We start from the raw sequence: 23,372 nt of genomic DNA on the forward strand, positions 1-23,372 counted from the left end.
CTTTCCACGGCAGCAGCTGCCACAGCCCTGTCACTTGTCCTTTTACCAAATGGCTTTTACTAATTGACTTCCATTTAGTAGCAGCTCTGTGCTTGATATCTCCTCTCTTCCTACTTCACTGTTTCTTTTAGGTTTCTCCCAGTTCCCATCTCCATTTTCTGAAGCCTTCAGTATTACTTTAAAAACGCTCAGGGCCAAAGAGAGCAAAGCCATTAGGTTTTGGGTAGCAATGTAGCATCCCTGGGTGGAGAGATTTCTCCCTCTGAGCCTGAAGCACCTCTGTCGTAATGAGCACACCACCTTTGATCAAATGAAAATCAAAGTCATGCTTCATCTGCTGGAAAACTCCTATCTGCACCCTCCACTGCCCCGTGCCTGCAGTCAGGGAGAAAGCAAGGGCTGTGACTCTCCCATGACACAGCACTTTTCCGTGCTGGATGCTGGCAGGCATTTGCAATGCCTTTTTTAGGCTTCCTCTACCACTAGCCCCACTTTCCGAGAGCTCTGGGAAGCGGCAGCAGGCAGGTGGCAGCTCTTCACTGTGGCTGTTCACTGAGGTTCGGAGCCGAGCAGCTGCCAGGCAGTGAGTGCTCATGGTGTGGAGTAACCCAAAATAACAGAAAAAGTCTTATTTGAGGGATGGGGCTTGACAATCAGAAGGAGGGGAGCTAGGCAAAGCCAAATACATTGAATTAAAACCTGGCAATCAGAACTGGAAGGGAAAGGGTGGTGGGGTTTTGCCCCTTGCCTGAAAACCCATGAGTACTATTTCCATCATGCTGAAGATGAAGCAGTGTTACTGGAGGCAGGATCTGCAAAGCTGAAGGTTGTAGCATTTTATTCTCTCTGTTTTTTGTTGTTTGGTTTGCGTCTAGAGTCCCTCTAACGTCCTGCTATAGCAGTCTGTGGCAAAAACACCTTCACCTTTAGTGAAGCCCTGAACTGACTTGCTCTCTCCCATCCTATGACCCTTGTGAGGAGGAGTGGGAGGAAATTTGGCGCAGCATAAATGCCATCTCTACCTGTGTGCCCTTGGAGAACCCTGCCTGGACACTCAGAGAAGATACTCCCTTATTGCTTTCATTCACATTGTAGGCAATTGTACCCTCTCTCAAATGATGCACTTTCAGTTCAGGCTCAATAGGGAACCAGTCAAATGCCCCATGTTCAGTGACTACTAACTCAACAGAGAACTGTTGCCCAAATTGTTGATCTCATGTTTAAGCCTAATAAAAGCCCAGGTCAGGTACATGCCTGGGTTTCCTTGGGAAAGGTACTAATAAGAATGGAAGGGACCGATGTGATAACTTTTCTCTAATGGAAGAACAACAGAGAAACCAAAGGACAGAGTGATGATGTCAAGACAAGCAGTAGGAATGTGACCTTAAAGAGGGGAAGCTTCTGGGTAAAGAGCTGGGAGCTGCCAGTATAAAGACATCATCCCTCGCTAACTGAATTTAGGCTGGACTCCTGCGGGCATGGGAGCCAGGCTGCCTGCAGCCGGCGCAGCCCTGCTCGCCCCACTCCCCTCTTTGCTCCGGCAGGTCCTGCTGCTTTGCCCAGGCTCTGGAGTTTGTCTGAACCTGCTCTGACCCACTTCTATCACTCTGCAGTTGCTGCTTGGCTGCAGCTCCTGGAGAGTTTCTCGAACAGGGATTTCAGAGGCTGTGTCTGCTGAAGTATCACGTCACAGTTTTTAACCAATTCTTCTTTAACCCCATTGTTTGTTGGCTAAGGTACATCTCAGAGCAGCAGACAATCTTCATGTGCCAGCTCAATTTTCTTTCATGCTGCAGGCTCACTTTTATAGCAGGTAAATGCTTTAAAACCATCACAGCTAGGAGATTTTTTAAGTCACAAGAACTGGAGAGTCGAAGTCTGCTGCATCTAAAAATTGGTTTTGTTTTCCTTGTAGAGATTACTGTACCTTCAAGTGACAGATGGGAATGTGAAAACTTTCTATCATCCTTGAAGATTCAGACAGGCTAATGGAGAAAAAATGTGAAAGGAAAAATCATCATTAAAATGGTCTTGAAAAGGATGACTTCCAAATTATTGTCTGTTAGCTTCTCCAGATGGCCTGAATATCTGTCAGATGAGCAGTATTCATTAGAAATGCCTAGAAAAAAAAAAAATGACAAGGTTTCTTTTTGGTCAGGTCTGAAAGTGAAAGGGGAAAAAGTAGAAGATGGGGGGAAAGAAAGGAGGAAGATATTTTGAAGAAGATTTTTCTCACTAATAAGTGACCATACAAAAGGCAGCATTCGGTTCTGGTTTTATTTTCTCTCTGCAGTACATATATCAAGCCTGACCCATCCCTTTTATTTTTCTAGGTGGAAATACAAATTGGGTTTTCACAATGACACTGGGCTCCTTCCTGCTTGAGAGGCTTCCCAGGCCCCCGCACTACAGCTGTGCAGACCCCTTCTAACTGCTGGCCAAGGAGGACCTTTATGGTGCCCGGGCAGTCCTTTTCACTGCATTCATAGCGTATAACTGTGACTGGAGCTGAAGACAGACAAAAAAGGAATACAATTTCCAGTGCCCATGTAGAAGGCTCTTAAAAAGTCCATAATCAAGGAAAGCCACTATTGGTTTAGTTCCCATTTGAAAATGCATTTTCTAGCGGCAAGACTCTGAGGCTGAATCCAAAGCTAAGTGCCTCATTTACTGCCATCACTACCTCTCTTTATTGATCAAACTGATGGTTTTCCCCATCGGATTTATCTGAATCATATGCTTAGGTTTACCCTGTGCAAGGGAGCGGGAAGGACACTGGGGAAGGTTTGGCTTTATTTAACAGGCTTTTGAGGATGCAGTGATCAAATGGGCTGACAACAAAACAAGAATGAGCCATATAGCAATCAGGGGCACGCTGTGACATCAACAAATGAGAGGAAGAGCTGAGTCTGTAAAACAGGACTTGCTAGCTATGAACTGTCAGGATAGCTACAGACAATTAATTTATGGTGTGATGTCTACATGGGTTACTTAAAGCACATCAGATCTTTGGGTGGAGGCTCCCATTAGAGCCACAGCAGCAGTCCAAGGACCACCCACTGCAGGGATTTGCAAGCTTCTGTTTTTGTGCACTGACTTTTGCCAATTGATCTTGGTCTTTCTGAGTGCAGTCATTTTGCCCATGGCAAAATCTGGTTAAAGTCTCTTGGTTTATTGGTTTATTATTCCTTCTGTATTTATTGTTTGAGACTTGCCTACATCCAAGCTATTCTTGGAGATATTAATAGCGGTTAATATTTTACCTCTTGGAGTAAGCTGATTGCTGCATGCCACAAATCATGTCTTTATCACTTCAGAGATGAAACCTAGACCTGTGCCAAGCCACTAATGTAATTACTGCCCCTTCCCTGCCGCCCCCCTGCTCAGCAGCATCCACCATATGCAGAATCTGCTATATGCAATTATTTTCAATCACAAACTCCACTCCAGACAGACAAGATCATATTTCAAGTGCTAAGTGTTACTAAAATATGATCATGCATTATACCTGCAGCAAGAGTGACAGGGAAGGCAGTCTGGGATGAACAAGGATTACTCTGGGTAGTTTACTATTGAGGCATCCACCCTCTGACCTCCTGGTTTGTAGTTTTGCAACTTGTAGGTCTGGGCAGCTCCTCACTTAGCACATAGGCTGGTTTTAGCTCACTTTCTGAAGGTATCCAGCTCTCTGCATGGACCACGCAAAGAGCCTAGTAGCTAAATGGGACCCTGTTAAATATTGAAGCCAGGCACTTAACTCCAGCTTTGCATTGCCGAAGCTGGCTGCATTAAGTCAGCCCCGCGGCTCTCTCCTGCGTGTCTCGCCAGCGCATCGAGCCAGCCGCAGCACTTGCTATAGCAGCGTTTCACGGATCAGGGCAAGGAGCCCGTTTCATTCCCCAATGCAGAACTGCTCCAGAAGCGCTGGTCTCTGACAGTGCCAACACTTCCACTGGTGTGTGGCACGTCATCCAAAACAGCAGCCAAGTGCCACCAGCGCCTCTGCTGCCGGCTGGCCCCGTCCCACTGACTGGCTCCCTGGCACCTTGAAGCTGCAGCCCCTTTTGTGAAGGTGCCGTTTATGGACCTGCACATTTCCTTCCCCTTTCTATTTCTTTTAATGACTGTAGTGGATAATGGAAGATGACAGATGATGGTAATTACAGCACAGTGGATTTGGTTTGTATTTTTTTAACTTTCTAAAGAAATGTTATAGGCATCCTAAGCATTTTAAGCAGCTGTAAAGATGGGTGTGGTGTCCTGGGTAGCATAGCTGGCTAAATACAATAACTATAGGGCAGGCCAGGATGTGACTCTTGAGCTAAACCAGTATCTGCTCTCTACTGAAGCTGCAAAATTAGGTTAAGGATTTCCACTGGGTTTGCAGCCCTTGGATTTAACTTAGATCTTTAAATGGAGGTTGCAGCTGTTCAGCAGGATCTACGTTCTCTGTGATTAAACAAATTGGCTGTAAGCATGTATGAATTATTAGTGGTAATAGTATGCAGTCTTTTTGCTTTTGCAGGGTCTGATCGACACATTTAGTTGCTTACAAACAGGGGTGGATTGATTAGAAGGGAAAGAATGGGCTGAGGGGCTTTTGTCCAAGTCCTATTAACGCCATGGGCTTTGAGGCACACTTCACTCTTTTAGTGCATAAAATAAGGGAGCTGAAATGCCAGTTACCAACTTCACTGCCCATGCAGACCGAGGCAGTATCAGCCCTGTTGAAGTCATGCAGAATCCTGCTGAAAGCAATGGGGCATTACACATACACACTCACACATATATACATACCTCAGGGCATAAAGCAAAACTTGTGAAATTTTTTCTTACTGACTAGCAGGCTCTAAGTCTGTGGAATTCTTACACTGAAAGTAAATCCCTAAGTTTGGCCCGCACCTTGCCTGCAAGAAGTACTGGGGAACACAACTGTTTTGTCAATAGACCTAAATCCACAACAGGCGCATACACACCACTACAGGGAAACATTTGAAGGTGAATTAAAAACAGCTGAAAACCACTGTTATCAAAGGAGATGTCAAAACAACAGCTTTAAGACTTGTGGCCAGTTGGTACCTGTGACAAAATTGGTATTTACAGGCATAAGCCTTTTTGCCAGATGGGAATGTAGCCCCGTGCTCCTGGCAGCACCTTTGGTCTCCGGCAGGTTTTGTGTTCGCTAAATGAAGCATGTGAGCTTGCCTCTGGCTTTATACCTTGTCCTTCACACGTAAACATGCTGCTGCTCATGCTTCGGGGCCATGTGGCGGCACCGGCGTTAGGCGGCAGTTTCCTGTTTGATCTCATCGTCACAGTCAGTGCAGGCAGTGAGCAGAAAAGAAGCTGCAGTGCTTGATGGCTGGTACTCCATAAATGAAACTCAGCACTGCTAAAGCCCATACCCAACTGGAGAGCCAGCTGTCGCTGGGGTAGGGAGGTTTTCTGACATAGCACACTAGTTCGCCCTTATTGGATTTATTCGTTTCTGGGAGGCACAGCTAATGGTGAGGCTCAGCGGTGGGTGCCGTGAGCTGGTTATTAGACAGCATGGACTGGCTTTAAGGGCAAGCATCCATGTATGATTGAGGCAGTTGCTCCTTTGGAGCAATTTAACATTACAGTATATTGGGCTGCTAATGAATTTTTGACTGTATCATCACCAGGATTTTTGTGTAAGGAAGATCCCGATTCTACTCTCCCAGGATGTTCTCATCTGTCCCCCAATTTAATTTCTCTAGATTTACATGAGTTGATCAGAGAGCAGAACTAGACATTATGTCTTTGCCTAAGCAAGCCTTATGTTTGAAGGTATTTACTCTGTAGAGCTTATAAGAATTTTGTGGCTTTGTGAAAGAAACAAGGAAATCTAGGATTATTTTTAATAGTAATTATTCTTCTTCATCAATAATAATTGCAATTTAGACCAAAGTTAGAGGCTGAGGCTTAATCCAGGTCAAGGCACATTTGTGACAGGTATTTTATAAATGCAGGGTAAGTGACATAGCCCGACTCCCAGAATTTATTTTGACTGAAACTGGGCTTTGGACTTACAGAGATGGACGTACAGAAATGGGAAAGAGGGTGTGATAGGGGGATGAAGAGGTCTGGCTAAGGAAGGAAATAAGTTGCCAAGGCTTGTGGCCACTGTATCCAGTGTAGCATCGGAGGCAGAAAGTGTGAACAGGTACACGGTGTTTGGAAGAGGATGAGCTGTGTTTGGAGGGTGGCAGTGGAAAGTGCTGTGAGCAATATTCGTGGGAAAAAACCCAAACAACAACCTGTTACTGCAACAAAACCTAAAGGGAGCTGAAAACAAACAGCCCTCTGTGAATGCAATGGGCACTAGACACTCTTGCCACCTGAGGAGAGTAATTGGCAAGTGCTGAGTAAGAGCTTGTTCTGGGTTTGGAGGGGCAGCATTGTTATGCTAATAGTCCTTTCACTTGCCTGCAGTGCTGCTGTTGTGTTCTCCTGGAAGAATTGGGCAGGAGGCTTTCCCAGGACCTATTCGTGAGGAAGGGCTGGCTGCTGTTTCAGCTGGTCCAATGCAGGTGGCTGCAAGCCTGCCTTCCTTCCTACGTCCTGCCCCTCGTAATGGAGCCCTCTGAGCATTTGCGAGGTGTCCCAGAGAGTCTGTTCAAGGACACAAGTTGACTGAAACCAGCCCTGCCAGGGTGGTTCATTTTTGGCCAGAGCAGCTACTACTGAGCTGTGGTCTGCCTGGGCTGGCACCAGGCAGGTCATGGGCATCATGGCCAGTGTGGGAAGGGGTCAGAACCACAACAGGACTGGCCGGGGCTACCACCGTCCACCGGTCTGTGAGGCTATCTATCTCTGGCATCTAGGTGCTCTTCCTCCCTTCCCCAGCCATTCTCATCATCAGTGGTGATGTTCCTCCTTGTCCCATTGGGTCCTGCCCATTGCTAGCACATCAGTCGTGCTGTCAGCGCTTCACAGTGCCCTTCTTGCTTTAACAATTCAAGTGAAAATCAGTCTTTTTTTCAAAGAGTCTTAAGCTGTCTTTAACAAATATAGACCCAGTTTTGGCCTAAGTTCTCTTGTCTGAGAAACATCTTTTCTGAGAATTTAATTAGAAGCAATTCTCATGTACGTGGATTCTATCAGCTGGCCGTCGGCTCTGCAGCCCTGGGGAAAAAAGTCAGATGATAGTGTGAAAGCCATTAGCGAGGACATTAGAAGCAACCATATCCAGGTCAGGCAAAGTTCTGAAAATACCTAGCATTCACGTGTCCTTAATTGCTTTTCTCCCTTTACAGCTGTTGCGTGAATGCACCGAGAGGGGGCTGCCTCAGGGATTTCTTTTCCATTATGTGATGTAGATATGGAGAGAGGAGCAGGCAGTGACTGCTCAACAAGGAAAGGAAGAAATAGACTTGAGTAGCAAGAAGAAATCTGAACTTAGTGGAGGAAGATCTAAGGAGCTAATATTGGGCACTAAACAGGGGCAGATGTGCTTGGAGGAGCAGTAAAGGAGTTGCTGACCTACTTTGCTAACAACTAAGATGCTAAGAGAAAGATGGGATACCACTTCTGGACTTCAGTGCCTTGTTCAGGTGTGTCTTTGAGCAAGTCAAGAACATAATAAGGTGATTTCTGTGTCTTACAGGAGCGTCAGAAATATGAGAAGCTTAGGTATCTTGAGGATGGAGACAGTAGAAATGCACAGCTAGCTCCAGGCCCTGAGTCAGAATCGCTCTCAGGACTCCTGTTAGTCTGCTGTGACCTCCACAGTGCCTTTGTCACTACACCCAGGGCTTGCTGCACTAGGAACACGACAGCAGAAGTGCTTTGCCAGGGAGCACATTGTGCTTATTGTCAAGAGAGGAAAAGTGAGGTGGTATGAGGTCAAGGGACTTGCCTGAAGTCAGCCAGTGACAGCTGTAGGGCCTGAAACTTTGTCCCAGTCCTGTGCGCTACCTAAAAGGTAAAAGGCACTACTGCAAACCCACACTGCAATCTTTTTGAGGACTTGCTTGCCTTTACAGCCTGCGAAGTGCCAGGTGAGCCCAGCCTGTTATCTACATAGTGATTCATTTCCAGTCTTGCAAATAAGATCTGACACAAAGGAGATAACATTTAAATGCTGTAGCATACATTGAAATGTTCTCTCTGGGTTGTCCGTCTAAGAAGCTTTGCCAGCTACACCCGCTTTTTGGCAGCTGCTGCAGTGGCAGCTGAGAATGCAATATGATAAAAATGCCACTTCTGCAAAATAATCATGGCCCATTGGGTGATTCCCAGCTAGATCTTGTGAAGGGAAAGACTTAGCCAAAGCACATCTGTTTGGGGCAGCATGAGAGCTGGAGAAGCAAAGCATGTTGTGAATGTTAAGCCAAGCATGATAATAAGTAAATGGCTCAAGAGCTCAGTTGTTTTAGCTGAAATGGTTTGAGAAAACTTTGTGGAGTGCGTACCTACGGCATGAATTGATCAGGTGACATGAAACCATTCTTTCCTGGCTTTTGAAAGGGTGAAAAACAAAGGAAAATGACAACAGATTAGCACAACTGTCAGTTTACTTTTCCTGCTAGAACCTTGATAGACCGTGGTTGATTGTTGTTTTAATTAATCAGAAGCAATCAACTTGTAAATGCTGTGATTAACACAGCTTCTATTTAACCCCGTGTTGAGTTTTCCAAACAGCATATGTAGCAGTTCTGCAGAGTAGAAGGGGAGTCTAAAAGCTCTCAGGTAGAAGCTACAGAAGCTGAGGCTTCTGGTGCTGAACTGCCAAGGCTGCTTCCAGCTGTAAAACGGCGTAGCAGAATGCAGCAGTCCAAATGATTTTCTACTGGTTTAAGGAGAAGAAGAGATTTTTTTTTTTTCTCTGAGATTCCCAAGTGGCAGTTTGACACTTTGATTCTCAAGTGGCAGCCTGTGTTTAAGCTAATGGCAATTGCTTGTATAAACTATTTTCTTTTCTCTCCATAGGTTTGTTGATTGGCTCTGGTTGTGCTCTCTATCCTCTTGGCTGGGACAGTGAAGAAGTCAGACAAACCTGTGGTAACCTTTCCAACCAGTTTGAACTGGGTGAGTCATCATCAGAGCATCTCAGCTACATTAGACTCTTCTATATGTTGTCCATAAAAGTAAATGAGGACATGAGCACAGGCTTGGAGAAGCAACCCAGCTGTGTGTGGCAGGGTATTCATATTGCATCATTCTGATACGGTGCTAAGGCAGGGGATTTCAGCTAGATCTGCTGGAAATATTTTCCAGAAGGACATTATAAAAGAAAATGAAGGAATGTATCTATGTATATATTTAAGACATCAGATTTAATAGTCTCACAATCAGGAGCTAACACTCCTGGAGATCTTGACAGGGTAGGCAGAGGCATGACAGCACAGGTGAGGGTAATTCACAATGAGTGCAATCAGCTGCCTTTGAAGTCTGGCATGTTTATGGCCTTCTAACCCAAGCCTAAAGAGTATGGTTTTGGTTACTCACTTCCTTGGGAAGCTGGTAAATAGCACTTGCCCCCTATATCAGCCTTTTCCCAAACAAGCCACTGGTCTTAATGGTGATGTCTACACTGAGTGCTGAACGAGAACTAGGGATGCAGCCAAGCCAGGCTCACAGCCACGTGGTATGGGGTGAGCCAACTCTAGAGAGCTCGTCGGGCTGATAGAAAACAAGGGCTTGGCAGCGAGCTAAGGATTAAGCAATGTGGATAATCAGAATCTGATGTTTGCGTGCATATCCAGGTCCTTGTTTAGCTAGAAGGGTCGATGCAGCTGCTGATACCCTACTCTATAAGTGCTTTTTGATCCTGTGTCACTTGAGGAAGGGGGGGGGGGGGGGGGTGTCTGCAATCCTCCTGAAGGAGTAGGAGGGACTGAGCACCCTGACCCTCCGCAGGCTTGGGAACTGCCACTCCCAAGCATGGGCACACACAGCTCCTTATTTCCAGACCCTGCGAGCTAAACCTTATGGTTAGTGTTAGAAACCCTTTCCATAGCTATGTGTGCAGGGCTTGTGGTAGCCTGGCAGAAATCCCAGTGCAAAGAACAGTGGACCAAATGGTATCCTAGGGTTAAACACAAACCTGCTGCATTATCTTTTAATTTTACACTGATATTTCTGTCAAGCTTCAAGAGTAAGGAGTTCTGTTTCCATCTCAGAGATGTTTCTTGTGAAGATATGCAAATGAATTGAGGTTGAAAGGTAAAAAAAATATTGCTTTGGCAGAGATGCTCCAGGTCACCCTCCCTTACACCATTCCTGTGGTGTTTTGGAGTGCATTTGATCTGGCATGGGACCAGAAATTCATATTATGAATATCAGCACCCATCTCTACCACTGCCACTGATGTTGTTATCAGCAGCCACTAATGGTGTTGCCCAGGGGATGTGTAACGTGCTCTAGAAGGTTTACGTTGTTATTCTGAACTCCAATATCCTTCTGTGCTATTGATACCCTCGCTGGTGCACACTGATGCCTGCTCTTTCATGCCAAGCATGTGAGCAGCCTGGCTCTGCGATTCCTCCTTGTGTCTCCTGACAGCCTTCTCGTTCACAGGCTTCAGTCATTGCTCTCCCCAGAGTGCAGAAAAGTGTTACCTTTCCATGTTATTCCTCTGCAAACCCATGAGAAGGTGGGTGTCGTGCCAGTCTGAGCTCCTTGAAGACAGCACTTAGGCAGTTACAAACTCTGACCTTAAACACAGTCGTGCCCACAATCAGAGCAGAGTCTCTGAGACCACCTTCGCCATCTCAGTCTTGACTCATGAGTCAGATATTTGCATAAATTGAATCACTCTGCCATTAAAGTCAGTGAGGAAACCCATGTGAAAGATTTCAGCTGACAGCTTTCCTTCTAGGTACACATAAGGACCATGAGATATATTACATTAACCGTGAATGCATGTGCTCTTACTGTATTTTCTGGACCCGGAGCATGTAGGGCATGTGTTATGCATGCCTAGACTTGACGGGAGTGCTGGTCTCACCGATCTGCTGCAATCATATGTTAACACATTAATTAACAGATTATAATGACAGCTGAAATTTGCTGTAGTGATTTCCACCAGACAGCTCTGCCACGAAACATCTCTTTCCCACATACATTGGCAGTGAAATTTAATGCTTCACTAGGATTTTTTTTACTTAATGTCAGTGCCTGTGTTAGCAAAGCCATCTGTGAAGAAGAGGTACTGTCCGAAGGCCATTTAATAACCACACTGCTCATTGTCTTTCATAAATACCTCTTGGTTGGTGATAAGCCAAACCCTCCAGTCTTTTCTGAATCATTAGAGACTGGCTTACTCATTACAGCCTACAGGCCAAAAAATGATGTTTCAAAGACTTAAATTTGTCTTGAGACTTAGTGAGATTAAGTAATTAATGCTTTGATTTGAATATTTAATTTGATTAAGCCACAATGATATGCTTTCTATTCCTGAGTCTGTGAAATGAGTTGTCTCAAGAACCACATATATACACGCTGCATTCAAAATCTGCCCTCAGAAAAGCTGAGCTGCCATGAGCCCTGTACTGGTTTGCTGATGGGAGAAATGGTGGTGGTGGCAGTGCTGGTCCTGCGCCTCCTGCTGCTGTGGGTGCTAGTGAGGATGACACTGAGAGCCTAATTCAGCGCATGTGGTTGCTCTCAAAGGAGAGGGTGTTCAAAGGGACGCTGATCAGCAGACAGTGTTCAGCCTTCTCTTCGAGCATGGCAGAGCAACTGCTGCAGCTTGGGCCACAGGGAACACGTACGTGCAGTTAGTAAAGGAGGGTCAAAGCACAGAGACAGCAAAGGTGGAGGTTCAGCGGTGAGTGAGATTCATTCTGGACTTGCAAAAGGTGAGGTGAAAAAATGGTTGAGGTTGGAGGTAGAAAAGGTAATCCAGGAAGGTAGAAAAGATAATCCAGGAGTTGCAATCTACATTATAGGAGGATGACAAAGACAAGAGGCAGGTGCAGAGGAGCGACTGCAAGAACTCACTTGAGAAGCAGCTGAATTGTGCACCATGAAATGTAATGTTAAGCAGAAATATTCCAGAATTAGCAATTAAATGAAAATTTTTGCTTTATGAAAACAAGACATACTCCGACCCCCCGTAACATGCTCATAACTAGATAGAATAAATAAGTAGCAATGCTAAGAACCCATAAAAATGCCTAATCCTTAGTGGGTATGCTAGATAAGAAGTGCTTCTTCATGTCTTCAGGCACTCTGAAAAGGCATTAGACTAATAGGCACTCCAAATAGTGCTGAGATAGCCCATGTTGTCAAGAGGGGACTCCCTCCCTCCGCCCCCGCCAAACACACACATTTCTGTGTAAATTCCAAAGCAATATTTAAAAAGGCTGCAGGAAAAATAACCATGCCTTTAATTTACATATAAGTGGATTTGGGTATTCTTTTCTAGAAAACCTGAGCTGACATTGTGAAATGCCCAGCAGTTTGCTGCTCTCTTTAAAATTGGATATTTATTTGTTTTTTATTAAGTGAACTATGTCCAAAGGGTTTACTTAAACATTTATGTATTTAATTGGGCTAATTCTTTTCAATCAAATGAAAGCGTTTGTACAACTCGATCTCTACAAAGAGGAGTCATTCTTCAACTGAAGATACCCTGCCAAGGACAACCCCATTTGTTGATTAAATTGCATTCAATAGATGAGCTGTTTTGCTAATGAGGATGGGGAGCAACCTCCATAAATAGACAGACAGAGAGACTGGTGCACCTGTAGAGGGGCCTGCTGTCTGCTTTTCTCTAGCAATCTGTTTTTGCCATCATGAAAAAAAGCACAGTGATAGATTAGGGCTTTGACAAATGACCTCTGGCACATCTTGTTGGGGGGTTAAGGCCATAACAGGTCTCTACCATGTTCCTCTGCTTGTGGTTCCCAGCTCCCTTGCAGTCAGCAGGATCCGTATGGAGGTCTTGGGGCCCCGCTCCATATTGCGGCATCCCATCTCAGATCACGGATGGAGCAGAGTTCCCACCAGAACACCAGACTGTGAACTGGAGCAGTCTTTTGCCGCTGTTTTTAGGGTGGTAACTCCTAGAAGTAGGGTAATATCAATAAATGGGGGCAAGAGAAAAGAGATGCTTATGTTTTAAACTAGCGCAGTTGTTTGCCCAGTGACCAAGTCAAAGCCCTTAGTCTGATTAGCATTTGGCCCAGGCTAATGCCTGAGGTGGAAACTGGAGTTATAAACTAGCAGTGCTCAAAGGGACTGCCTTTCACTTTTACCAAATGTCTGAGGATGGATCAAAATCATCTTAATCTCTTGTCACCACACAAGCCGTTGTTGTTGTTATGCTGCATTATTTACACCCTGGAGTTGCCTGTGGGCCCATTCAGGACAGCACTGACATGGCATAGCAGTACAGAGCTGCTGACTGAAAGGTGTGAAAGTGAGTCAGATCTACACAATCCCGTGGTCTGCAAAAGGAACTAGCAGGCAATTTCCCAAAAGCAAGGATCTTTATAGCATATCGTATAGCACACATTCACTTTTGCTGAGCTAGAGGCACTAATACCATTTTGTTTTCATTTCTAAATGTACCACACAAGAATAACAGCTGAAAAATGAGGATTTTAGCAGGAAATTCATTAAAGTGAGGGACCCTGCATTAAGATGAGAGTATGCATTAAAGCGAAGACTGCATCAGACATTTGCAAAAACTTCCACATTTTGCAAAACTTAAACTGTGTGAAGAAATCTTCTGAACTTGCATGCCTTTTTTAAAAGGCAATGTGAGTGTATACGTGTGAATATGTTAGTATTGATTTTTAATGTCTAAAATCAATATGAGACTTCATTTTAGGTCATTGATTTCCCTAGATGTGCATGCAGAGACTGCTTAGTCATTGCATGCTCATTTCTGTTGCAATGGGTGCGGAGGCAGCTGAATCATAGAATCATTAAGGTTGGAAAAGACCTCTAAGATCATCGAGTCCAACCATCAACCGAACACCACCATGCCCACTAAACCATGTCCCTAAGCACCTCATCTACATCTAAATCACACAGAAGGTCCCGCAGAGGACAGGGCGTGCTCAGTTTAACTCACAAAATCGAGCCTCAGTTGGCATCTGGTGAAAAAGCACTACAAGACCAATACCTAACAGCCCAAACAGCAAAATGGTTATCTGGAGTAAGACTCATTTATGTAAACGTAGATGACTCATGCCATTGTAGGTGCCCCAGGAAATGTCATCTGGCCTCCAGCTACCACTTCCCTGCCATCAGATGTATGAAATGATACTGTGTACTTACCTTATTAACCTGAAAGAATGAAGACACTAAATTTAAGGTAAACTCCAATTTTTAAGTTGAACTACTTGGAAAACGTTTTTGTCTTCCTTTGAGGAAATATGGTGTGTTTGGGCAGTCAGGACTCAGACTGGATGATCAGCGCTCCAGAATTTTTTATGTCCTACCCCTTTTTGTGAGAGATTACTTTTTGTCATACATTTCCTACCTAGGACCTACTTTTTTATTCTGCTGGGTGATCATTTGTGCTAAGAAGCATCCTACAAACATGGCTCGGTGTTCGCTGTATGTAACTACCTTCAGGGCTCATCTTTGAGTTTCATGATGCTTTGCTTTGCTATTAAAGGCAGTGAAAACCACAGGTCTGGCACCAAGGGCTTGCATGGCTCAGGTGTGGTCATCGGCACGCTGTGCCCTGTCTACCCACCTGGCAGCTGCCGCCACAGCTGGCCTGAAATGCATTCTGTGTTTGTTTGAGTTCATGCCATCCTTACGAGGCTTGGAATAGCCTCCTGTCCTGTTTCTTCTGCAAGTCCTCCTAGATTCTCTCCAGTTGTTTCATGTTCTCTGGCTGTCACGCTCCATCACTACCTGTCACACACAGAGACATCCTAGGTCTGAGGGCCCAGCTGCAGCAGCAACCAAAGCAGATGGCTCCAAACACACACCTTTGCTTGACCTCTGTGGTGGTCCATCCATCTGTGACCCGCTGTGAAAAGGCTTTCCTGGCTGAAGTGGCTGTCTAGAGGGCAACTTAAAAGGCCGGCTCGCATCCTGAACTAAACAAGCAGCTGAATTGCCCTCAAAAGCTCTCAGAAAATTCTCTTTTGAGGGATATTTGTTTCCAAAGATCATTATTATTAAGGTTCCCCTTTGCCACTTTTAGAGGCCCTGAAATATCTTAAAGAGAACTGTTGACTTGATAATTCCTTTTGCTGTAGAAATATTAAATGATCTTTAAAGCACTTTAAAAGCAAACAGTGCAGTTACTAAAACAACAACATAAAAACTCCACAGAAAGCAGTGAATATAAAAAAAGCTTTGTCAGCTAGTTAATTGGCTTTAGGTGGCATCATTTCAGCATCTGGCTGAGTGTTGATATACAGTGCCAAAACGATCAAGAAAAGGATTTAGAAGGTAGGACAATTTATTAGAATCCTATTAAAGGCAATGGCTTCAAAGCTGTATTTGTCTATATGCAATCTATCTGACAAAGCCAGTTTTTTTGTTCGCAGATCCTCTGCAAACAGCTCAGAGATTTTACCAGTTCATTTTTTTGACTGGGGCTGAGCACAATCTTTATGAGCGTACCTGAGCTGCAGCTGCTGAGTTCTTAGATAAATGAATGAGTCAGCCTACGTGCTAGTAAAGAAAGTGTTTCATCAAGAAACATTTCCTCTTTAGTGTTACCTGGATAACTTCCATTCTTAAATCTTTGTAAGCCTTTGGTGACTATATCAAGGTCCACATATATTCCGTCTAACATAAGGCACTTAACTGTGTTGCCAGTTAGAACATGGTCATGCAAGGATCCTCTGCAGTCAACGCAGATAAGCAGCAGCATCCAGAAAGGGACTTAGACCACCTGGGAGCAGGTACCTGGTGCTCTTTATTACTTCAAAAGGGCAGCTAAACTGGTTGTTTAGAATCCCTTCATAGTTAAAGGGAGCAAAATGGGTGCTACTAGAGCAGGGTTCACCTGCTGTACTTTAAATGTCTACCTTAGGATGAAATGCAACACACTTTTATAAGTGACTTTTTCTCCTTGTTGTCTTCAGAGGGAGTCTGGGGGACTAGTCCAGTGTGGATCTCTGCACTGTGGATGTCCAAAGAGAGGTGAAATCGATTTCACTTCCTGCAGTAGGTGAGCTTTCTGCTGACTTCTTCCAGGAGGCTGGGAGAGCTCCTCTTCAGCATGACATAAGCTATTTGCTCTCGGGAATTTGAGCATTGTAATTGACAGAAGGTATTGGTTTCTTCTTCATTGTTCCATGATAAATGCACACCTACAGCAAATTTGAGATTTGATTAAACAAAATTATGCGATCCTCTAAAAGAAAGGAGGATTTGGTCATATAAGTGAGTGTCTACATACAGCAGAACTGAAGAATTCCAAGTTGGCACTTCTTTTTCCACTTTTTTACACTTCTGAACTTTATGAGATTTTATGCATTTAATTACAGACCAAAATGCCCATACAATTTCTTTGACCAATTATAAGTAACCAAAATAGCTTGATCTGTGCATGCATGAGAAATCATATATTTTTTTAAAAAGAGAAATGCATTGAGAAAGTCATATCCATGCAACAAACAAAGAAACCAGCTTCACTAAATTCATTATTTTGTATCAAGCTATTTGTTTTGCTGCAGTTTTAACCTTATATAGTGTTCTTTCTTTGTTTCACATAACCACTTTAATCCTTTCTGGATGCATTCCAAGTTTTAACTTCTTTTCCTGCTTTTGTAGCTGATTTCACATGACGGTTTTTCATTGTAACTGTGTAAAGAAAAAAATCTTCAGCTATTTAATTTATCTTGGCTTTGTTTCAAAATAATTGTGCCTTCTTATTAATCAGCTGATTATCTTTTACATTCATTTGTGGCTTTCATATCTCCAAATCCCTGTATATCCCTTAACATCACACTCCTTACTTTTTTCTCTGGTTACTTTTCCAACACCTTGATTGATTACATGAATTCACATTCCCTGTAGTACTGGACTCTCATGTGAAGCTGTTAATTAGAGTTCCTGCACAACTTTTTGCAAGTAGGAATTGTAGTTTTCATTTTTGAAGGTATATAATTTGTATTCTTCAGCTTGGCTAATTCTGAAACCTTTTTTCCTTCATCTAGGAAAATCATTAAGGTTAAATGATTAGAGTTTGCCAAATACTCCAGGCTGCAAGCCCAGGATAGTCTTAACATTAACAGCAAAGAAGGTACAAATATTTAAGATACTAAGTCTTGCAATTAACAGGCTTGCTTCCAAGACACTTTCATATTCTGCATATTTTTTCATAAGTGTCAATTATTGGTTCTTTTAGATGAAAATCATATGTTATTTCCAGGACCTTGATAACTATATGTGATAATTATTTATAAGACATCATGAGTAGAAATCCTGGTAAAATTCTGTTTCGGCAACTGGATCCTGGCACAGCTCCACAGTAGATCAAATATCGGCAGATTTTCTGTTGCCAAATTTCACTCACTCCCAAATTTGTCTTAATCTTTATTTGTCTTACATATTGAAGAGGAGGGCAGCTAGGGGACACATATCATGGCCTTAAAGATCACGTTAGAAATCAGGAGAAGGCATGGAAGTGTTTTTTAATAAGCCCATCTATCCCTGCAAAACTACCCTTCCACATTCTTTGATTCCTTTTGATTTAGCAAATATTGTCTTATGTTCTATGGGACTCTTTTCTGCTGAATCTTCTTTTGATAGTGTCCTCACTCACCTTGCTTTTGTCCTTTATCTTCGGGGACTGGATTTCTTTCAATTTCTTTCAATCCTTTTACAAAAGAGAGGAGTGTAATGTTTCCACTCTTTCCTTCTTTTATTTGCTTGGAAAATGGCCATCCAGCCCTAGAGCTGCAAGGTCTGTGATTCTACGATTTCAGAGTTCATCCTGACACTCTCTTGCTGCCAGTCCCAGTAAAACAAACGTGAAAACAGAGTTCTTGATGGCTGGCTACATATTTACCTGAGCCAACTTGGACAGTCCTGCTTCACTGAGCAACCAAGAGCTCCAATTATTTATGCTCTCCTTTATGAAAGAAAAAAAAGGATCCAGAACTAACAAAACACTGAAGCCACAGCTTCTCCCTCCATACTGACCTGTCAGGTAAAGACTGATTTGTTAAAAGCAACACCAGTTCTGTGCAGAGAATGAAGCTGCTGTGATGCATGTCATCTCTATCAGCTAGAAGAGTACTTCAGCTGCTGGGGATTTTACTTTGGCGTGAAACCAGATCCAGCCCATCTTATGAGCAAGAACACGTACACATTCCTGCACGCATCTCCACACCCCCAGAGGACCGGCACACTTTTACCTGTATGTGTGTTTTCCTGTGCATCCTTGAGGAAAACAACAGCTTTTGTGTCTGTGTGTGTGTGTGAAAATTGGCATGGTTTCACTAATTGTTTTAATTCTATCAAGTAATTAGGTGGTCTTGCTCTTTGTTTTAGAGTTTTAACATTTAAAAAAATGGGAAACTTCAATGCAACATTTCTAATGTTTGATATGATGGGCTCCATGAAGGCAAATTAATCTATTTGATAGTTGAATTTAAGCCCCAGTTCTGCAAAGCCCTTAACCATTTGCTTATCTCTGGATACATGACTAGTTGCACTGATGTCACTGCAATAAAATTTGAACATGAGAAAGGGTCCTTCTATGGTACCCATTATTATAATATAAAAATATAAAGCTAGAAAGAAAGTCTATCATCTTCTCTAACATATAACATTTCTATAAGTGTATTTCTTTTCATTTGGTGTTACTTTTAATTACTCATCAACCCTGCTTTTTATAAAGCTTCATGTTCCTTTTAAATTAAGTGTTTAATATCAAAGTGAAGCAGAAGAAATTTTACAATTTAAACTGCAAATAAATTACCCAATTATTGACAATCAACAATCTTTCTTTAGGGTGCAATGGATTTAAATAGCTCATGCATTTAGTAAAATGAGAACACCAGAGCAGAAACATTAACTCAAAAATATTTTTTTTTTCCTTGTGCAATATAAGATTATATTGCTACAGGGGTAACGTTGTTTCATTTTGACACATGGCTATGCAGTGTGGGCAACCATTCATTTCAACAGGTACCTTTGAGATGGATTCTCTCTGACCTTATAGCTATACTTAGCTGTGGACTGAGGACTTACCTATGCTTACAATGAAAAGTATAGCTAAGTCCTATACCCTCAGACACCTTCCCCGCTGCAGGCTCTTCTTTGGCACAAAAGCTTGAAATGCTGTTCTGCTCAGCATCATCCAAGTACAGATCAAGCTATTTTATCCGAGGCCTCCCATTGCTCCTGACACAGGCTGGAAATAATGGCCAGGTTTATTGCTGTGTTATTATTGCTCTAAGGTCAGGCTCCTGGCTCTTTCATCCGTTCTCCTGCACTCTCTCATTCTTTCATTTGTTCATCTTGACCCAGCTCACACTTGTGAGCTACATTGCATTTGTTAGATCAAGAGGCTGCCCACCATGCCTCAGAGCATTAACTAGGGCAGTGGTCCTTAGGGTAAATGGAGCATGGTATGGAGAAATAAACATTATTCTCTCCAGCCAAGACTGAATGTGCGTGTTGTATCTGTTGAGCACATCTCTGACACTGATTTAACAGTTCTTTCTTCTTAATATGTATCAGGTACACTCTCCCCCTCTCCCACTACCAAGGCACAAAAGTTGAAATCACACCATGCAAAAGTTCAAATTTACTTCATTCTATCCCACTTAGGTCACAGCTTTGGGCAGTGCGATCAGGTGATTCTTTAAACTCTTTTTAAAGTAGCATTTTGACATTTATTTTCTCTACCTGGAAGCATCATGATGAGAAAGATTTACTTTTTCAAGCTGCAACTACAATTCTCTAGCAGTTTTAGGAATACTTAGCAATTTAAAAAGACCTATCAGATGGAGTCCATCTTATCACAAGAAATGCTTTAGCACACCCCACCCTGGTATAAAAGTGATCATTTTCAAAGCAATCCAATGGATTTAGACATCTGGTATATGCTTAAGTCTGGTTTTGAAATTCCCAGCAGAAGCTATAGACAGTGTCTGTACACAGGCAAAGCAATAGATCATCCAGAGACAGGTCTCTCCAGGGACTGCCCTGCGATTGGGCAAGGATCAGCATCAGTGACATTGCCAGGTGCTTGATGGCTCTCCGTGGTTTCTGATGGTCTTCTCTTTAGGAAGTCAGACCCTCTTTGTGGTCTTCTGTAAGGAAGCCAAGAATGGTGTTGATCTACAGAGCATAACCAGATTACAAAACCAAGTAAACCTCTCTGTCTGCTCCAGCACATTAAGGAGAGAGGCTAATGAGCTCAAGCCAAGGCCACAGCTCCTCAAGTCCTCTGGTCAGGTCAGGATCTTTGTTTCACTTGACATTTTTTTAAATAAAAAGTTTTGAGGGTTATGAAGAAAAAATGAAACAAGTACTATGCTTCCTGCTGTGATGTCAACCTGAGATCTTCAGAGTGGCCAAGAGTGTAAGTGTTGCCTCCCACTAAGGTCTCTTTACAAAGCTGGCCTGACAATATCCTGCAGACAGTCATGGACGTGCTGTCTGCCTTGAGGCATGCTAATGCTTTGGACAAGTTGAGATGTACAGACATCTTGTGTGTCTTGTGCCTAAGGCAGGATTAGCCAAGTTGATAATTGCCTGAACCGGAAGCCTGGCCCTCAAGGATGCCATTAGGACAGAGTATGGACATGCCACCTGTTTCAGCTCTGTCTTTCCAGAGAGAAACTCTGTTGTTACCTTCTGTTCTCTGGAGGGGAGAATGGTTTCTGCTGCTTTTTCCAGGGAGTGGGAAGAAAGTGGTGTATTGGTACTTGTGCCTTACTGAGAGCACCCACTGCTTAAAGCAGGGCAATATAACCCAAGACAGCAACACATGGAGAACCTCAGCTGTAATGAGTCCCAAGCACTCAAGATCAAAATGACCAAGATGATGCAGTCCAAAATTACTTTTGAGATGGGCTGAAATCCTGAGGAGTAACAGCAGCCGTCTCCTTGCTTTCGGAGATCTCTGTGAGGAGACTTCCTCCCTGCTGCAGCTGCTGTTTTCCTGATCTCCTCCCCTACTGCAGGCACTGTGGTGCCTGGAAAGGGAGCAATCACTTTACAGTCCACCATGGGGTTCCCCAACACTATTCGCTGGTGATGAGTTTGGCTGTATAAAGATACTGTGGCCATTAAATGTATTCAAGGCCATATTGTGACACTATTAAACACATTAAACAAAAGATCAGTGAAGTTTTAAGCAGTGAGTTGTGACCTTGGGTGGGCATAGGGAAATTTCTCTATTTTTGTATTTGTGGACTCCATTCCCACAGCAGCCCCCATGCAGGTGGACCCCCGACACCATGATCCTTTGCCACCCGGAGCCTCCTGGTCAGGATTGATGCCTGTGAGAGGGGAACATGAATGGGCTCCCTGCAGCCATGTCCTGGGTTACAGTCACCCAGCAGCTTGCAGCCGGGTCCAGTTTTAAGCCCTGTTGCTGAGATAGCAGAGGTGGACCCACCCAGCTCTTTCTGAAGGGAGCAGGCCCTGGCCCATGTTACGTGCAAACCCTCAAGATCTCAGTCAAAAATAATCACAATGTCCTCAGATGCTGTCTGGAGGAGGAGAAGAAAGAGAAGGGTGGGAAAAACCCTCTTCTGACTGCAGCCGCTGTGGAGAGCGATGCCACAAGCACTCCCTGGGTTGGGCGGGCAGAGGGACGCCCACCCCGTGGCTGGTGCGCTCATGGTGCCAGCAGCCTCTGCTTCGGCTCTTATGTGGCGTTTTCCCCTGTGTGGAAAACAGCAACTGGCCAAGCAAGTGAGCTCGGAGGCCTGTCTGCTGAACTGCTATAGAAAATTAAAAGGAGCCATTTAAACAGCTTGGCTTCTCTAATTGCTTGAATTATGCCCCGCATTCCCTGTCTGAGGTGGATGTACAAGTGGGCAGAAACCTAGAAAAGTGCTTTTTCCTGGGTGGGCAGAAAGGAGGCTGGTGGCGGCGCTTCCTCTCCCGGCTAACGCTGTGCCATGTTGCTCTGTTTCCCTTGCAGGGACCTGCCACATCGGCTGGGCCTACTACTGCACAGGCGGGGGCGCGGTGGCAGCCATGCTGGTGTGCACCTGGCTGGCCTGCTTCTCGGGCAAGAAGCAGAAGCAGTACCCCTACTGAGCCAGCCCTGGGGCGCGGGCGCTGCCAGACGCCTGAGGGGCTTGCCGACCGACGTCTTCTGGATAATGACGATGAACAAGAAATTTTTAAGTGCTTTCTCTCTGCAGCGGGCGTGGGGTGAGACAGCAGGTGGCCCCTGGGAGGGCAGGGATGTGAATGGTGGCACAAAGCCACCTGGCTGGGCTGGGCAGGGACAGGCTTTCTCACCCCAGCCCACCCGTGGTCTGCTCCACAAAAATATAAGCAAGGAAAACTCCGCTTTGGCAAATGGTGAAATTCTGCGTGCACCAATTAATTGAGAGTCTGGTGAGGGGACGGCGGTGCCGGGGGGGCTGGGGTAGCGCCCGGCAGCCCCTCGGCACGGCGCTCCCGAAAGCACACACGCACGCACAGATGTTGACCATGGCACAAAATGAGTAGAGAGGAAACTTTTTTTGGTGCGATTCTTCTTTCTTTTCCTTTTTTTTTACTTCTCTCTGGTGGTTTAAAATTCAGTGTTGCAACACTTTTTAATCTATACATTAAACTTAATAAAAGGACCAATAAGCCACTTTATCAGTATTTTGTATATTCTCTACACATTTTTCTTCCTCAAACATTTAGCCACTGCTTATTCAGCCCTATATAACTTTTATTAAGCCTCTGTGTTTTCAGCATTATTACAAAAATGCAACATAATTACTTGGCATATGTAGCCTTTCCCTATAGTACTTTTATGAAGTGCAGTAAATGGACGTTTTTCTGTCCATTGGAAATTCCACTCACGGTACTGTAGAGCTCTGTTGGTTATGTACGACTAACAGGAAACTTCTTCCAGACATAGATTTCTGTTGCTGTTATGTTTAGCTCATTGATGTTGTATTGTGCTGTACCATGTTTATTATTTCAGTATTCATTTTTGTAAAAAATATATATATAATATGTGCTATTTTATGTTTGTATTTGAAAAATCTCTGTAAATAAATTTTTCCTTGATCAATATTTGCAATGCCTGGTCATGTCACTAGATGAAAAAGTTCCTTTCCCAGATCCCCATTGGAAAAATCCTCAGAAATAATCATGACTTTTATAACCATGCTGTATCCTTTTTCCCTGTAAAACACATACATTTAGGATTCGGTTTACACTGCCCGAGGATAGACATCTGTTGCTACTGAAGGCATTCTAGCATATCCCACATTTTTGCCTGA

The 23,372-nt window shown here is 43.9% G+C and overlaps 1 protein-coding gene across 1 annotated transcript in view; it reads left to right on the forward strand.

Annotated features, from left to right (window-relative positions):
* The window catches only part of LHFPL6 (LHFPL tetraspan subfamily member 6), a 143,771-nt gene extending 120,606 nt beyond the window's left edge, over positions 1-23,165 (forward strand). The window contains exons 3-4 of the mRNA XM_076364195.1: positions 8,956-9,054; positions 22,064-23,165. Of these exons, the coding sequence (XP_076220310.1) occupies positions 8,956-9,054; positions 22,064-22,182 (218 nt within the window). The 3' untranslated portion in view covers positions 22,183-23,165. The remainder of the gene's footprint in view (positions 1-8,955; positions 9,055-22,063) is intronic.
* The last annotated feature ends 207 nt before the right edge of the window (positions 23,166-23,372 follow it).

Source organism: Aptenodytes patagonicus, chromosome 1 (assembly GCF_965638725.1).
Source record: "Aptenodytes patagonicus chromosome 1, bAptPat1.pri.cur, whole genome shotgun sequence".
Classification (NCBI taxonomy): Eukaryota; Metazoa; Chordata; class Aves; order Sphenisciformes; family Spheniscidae; genus Aptenodytes; species Aptenodytes patagonicus.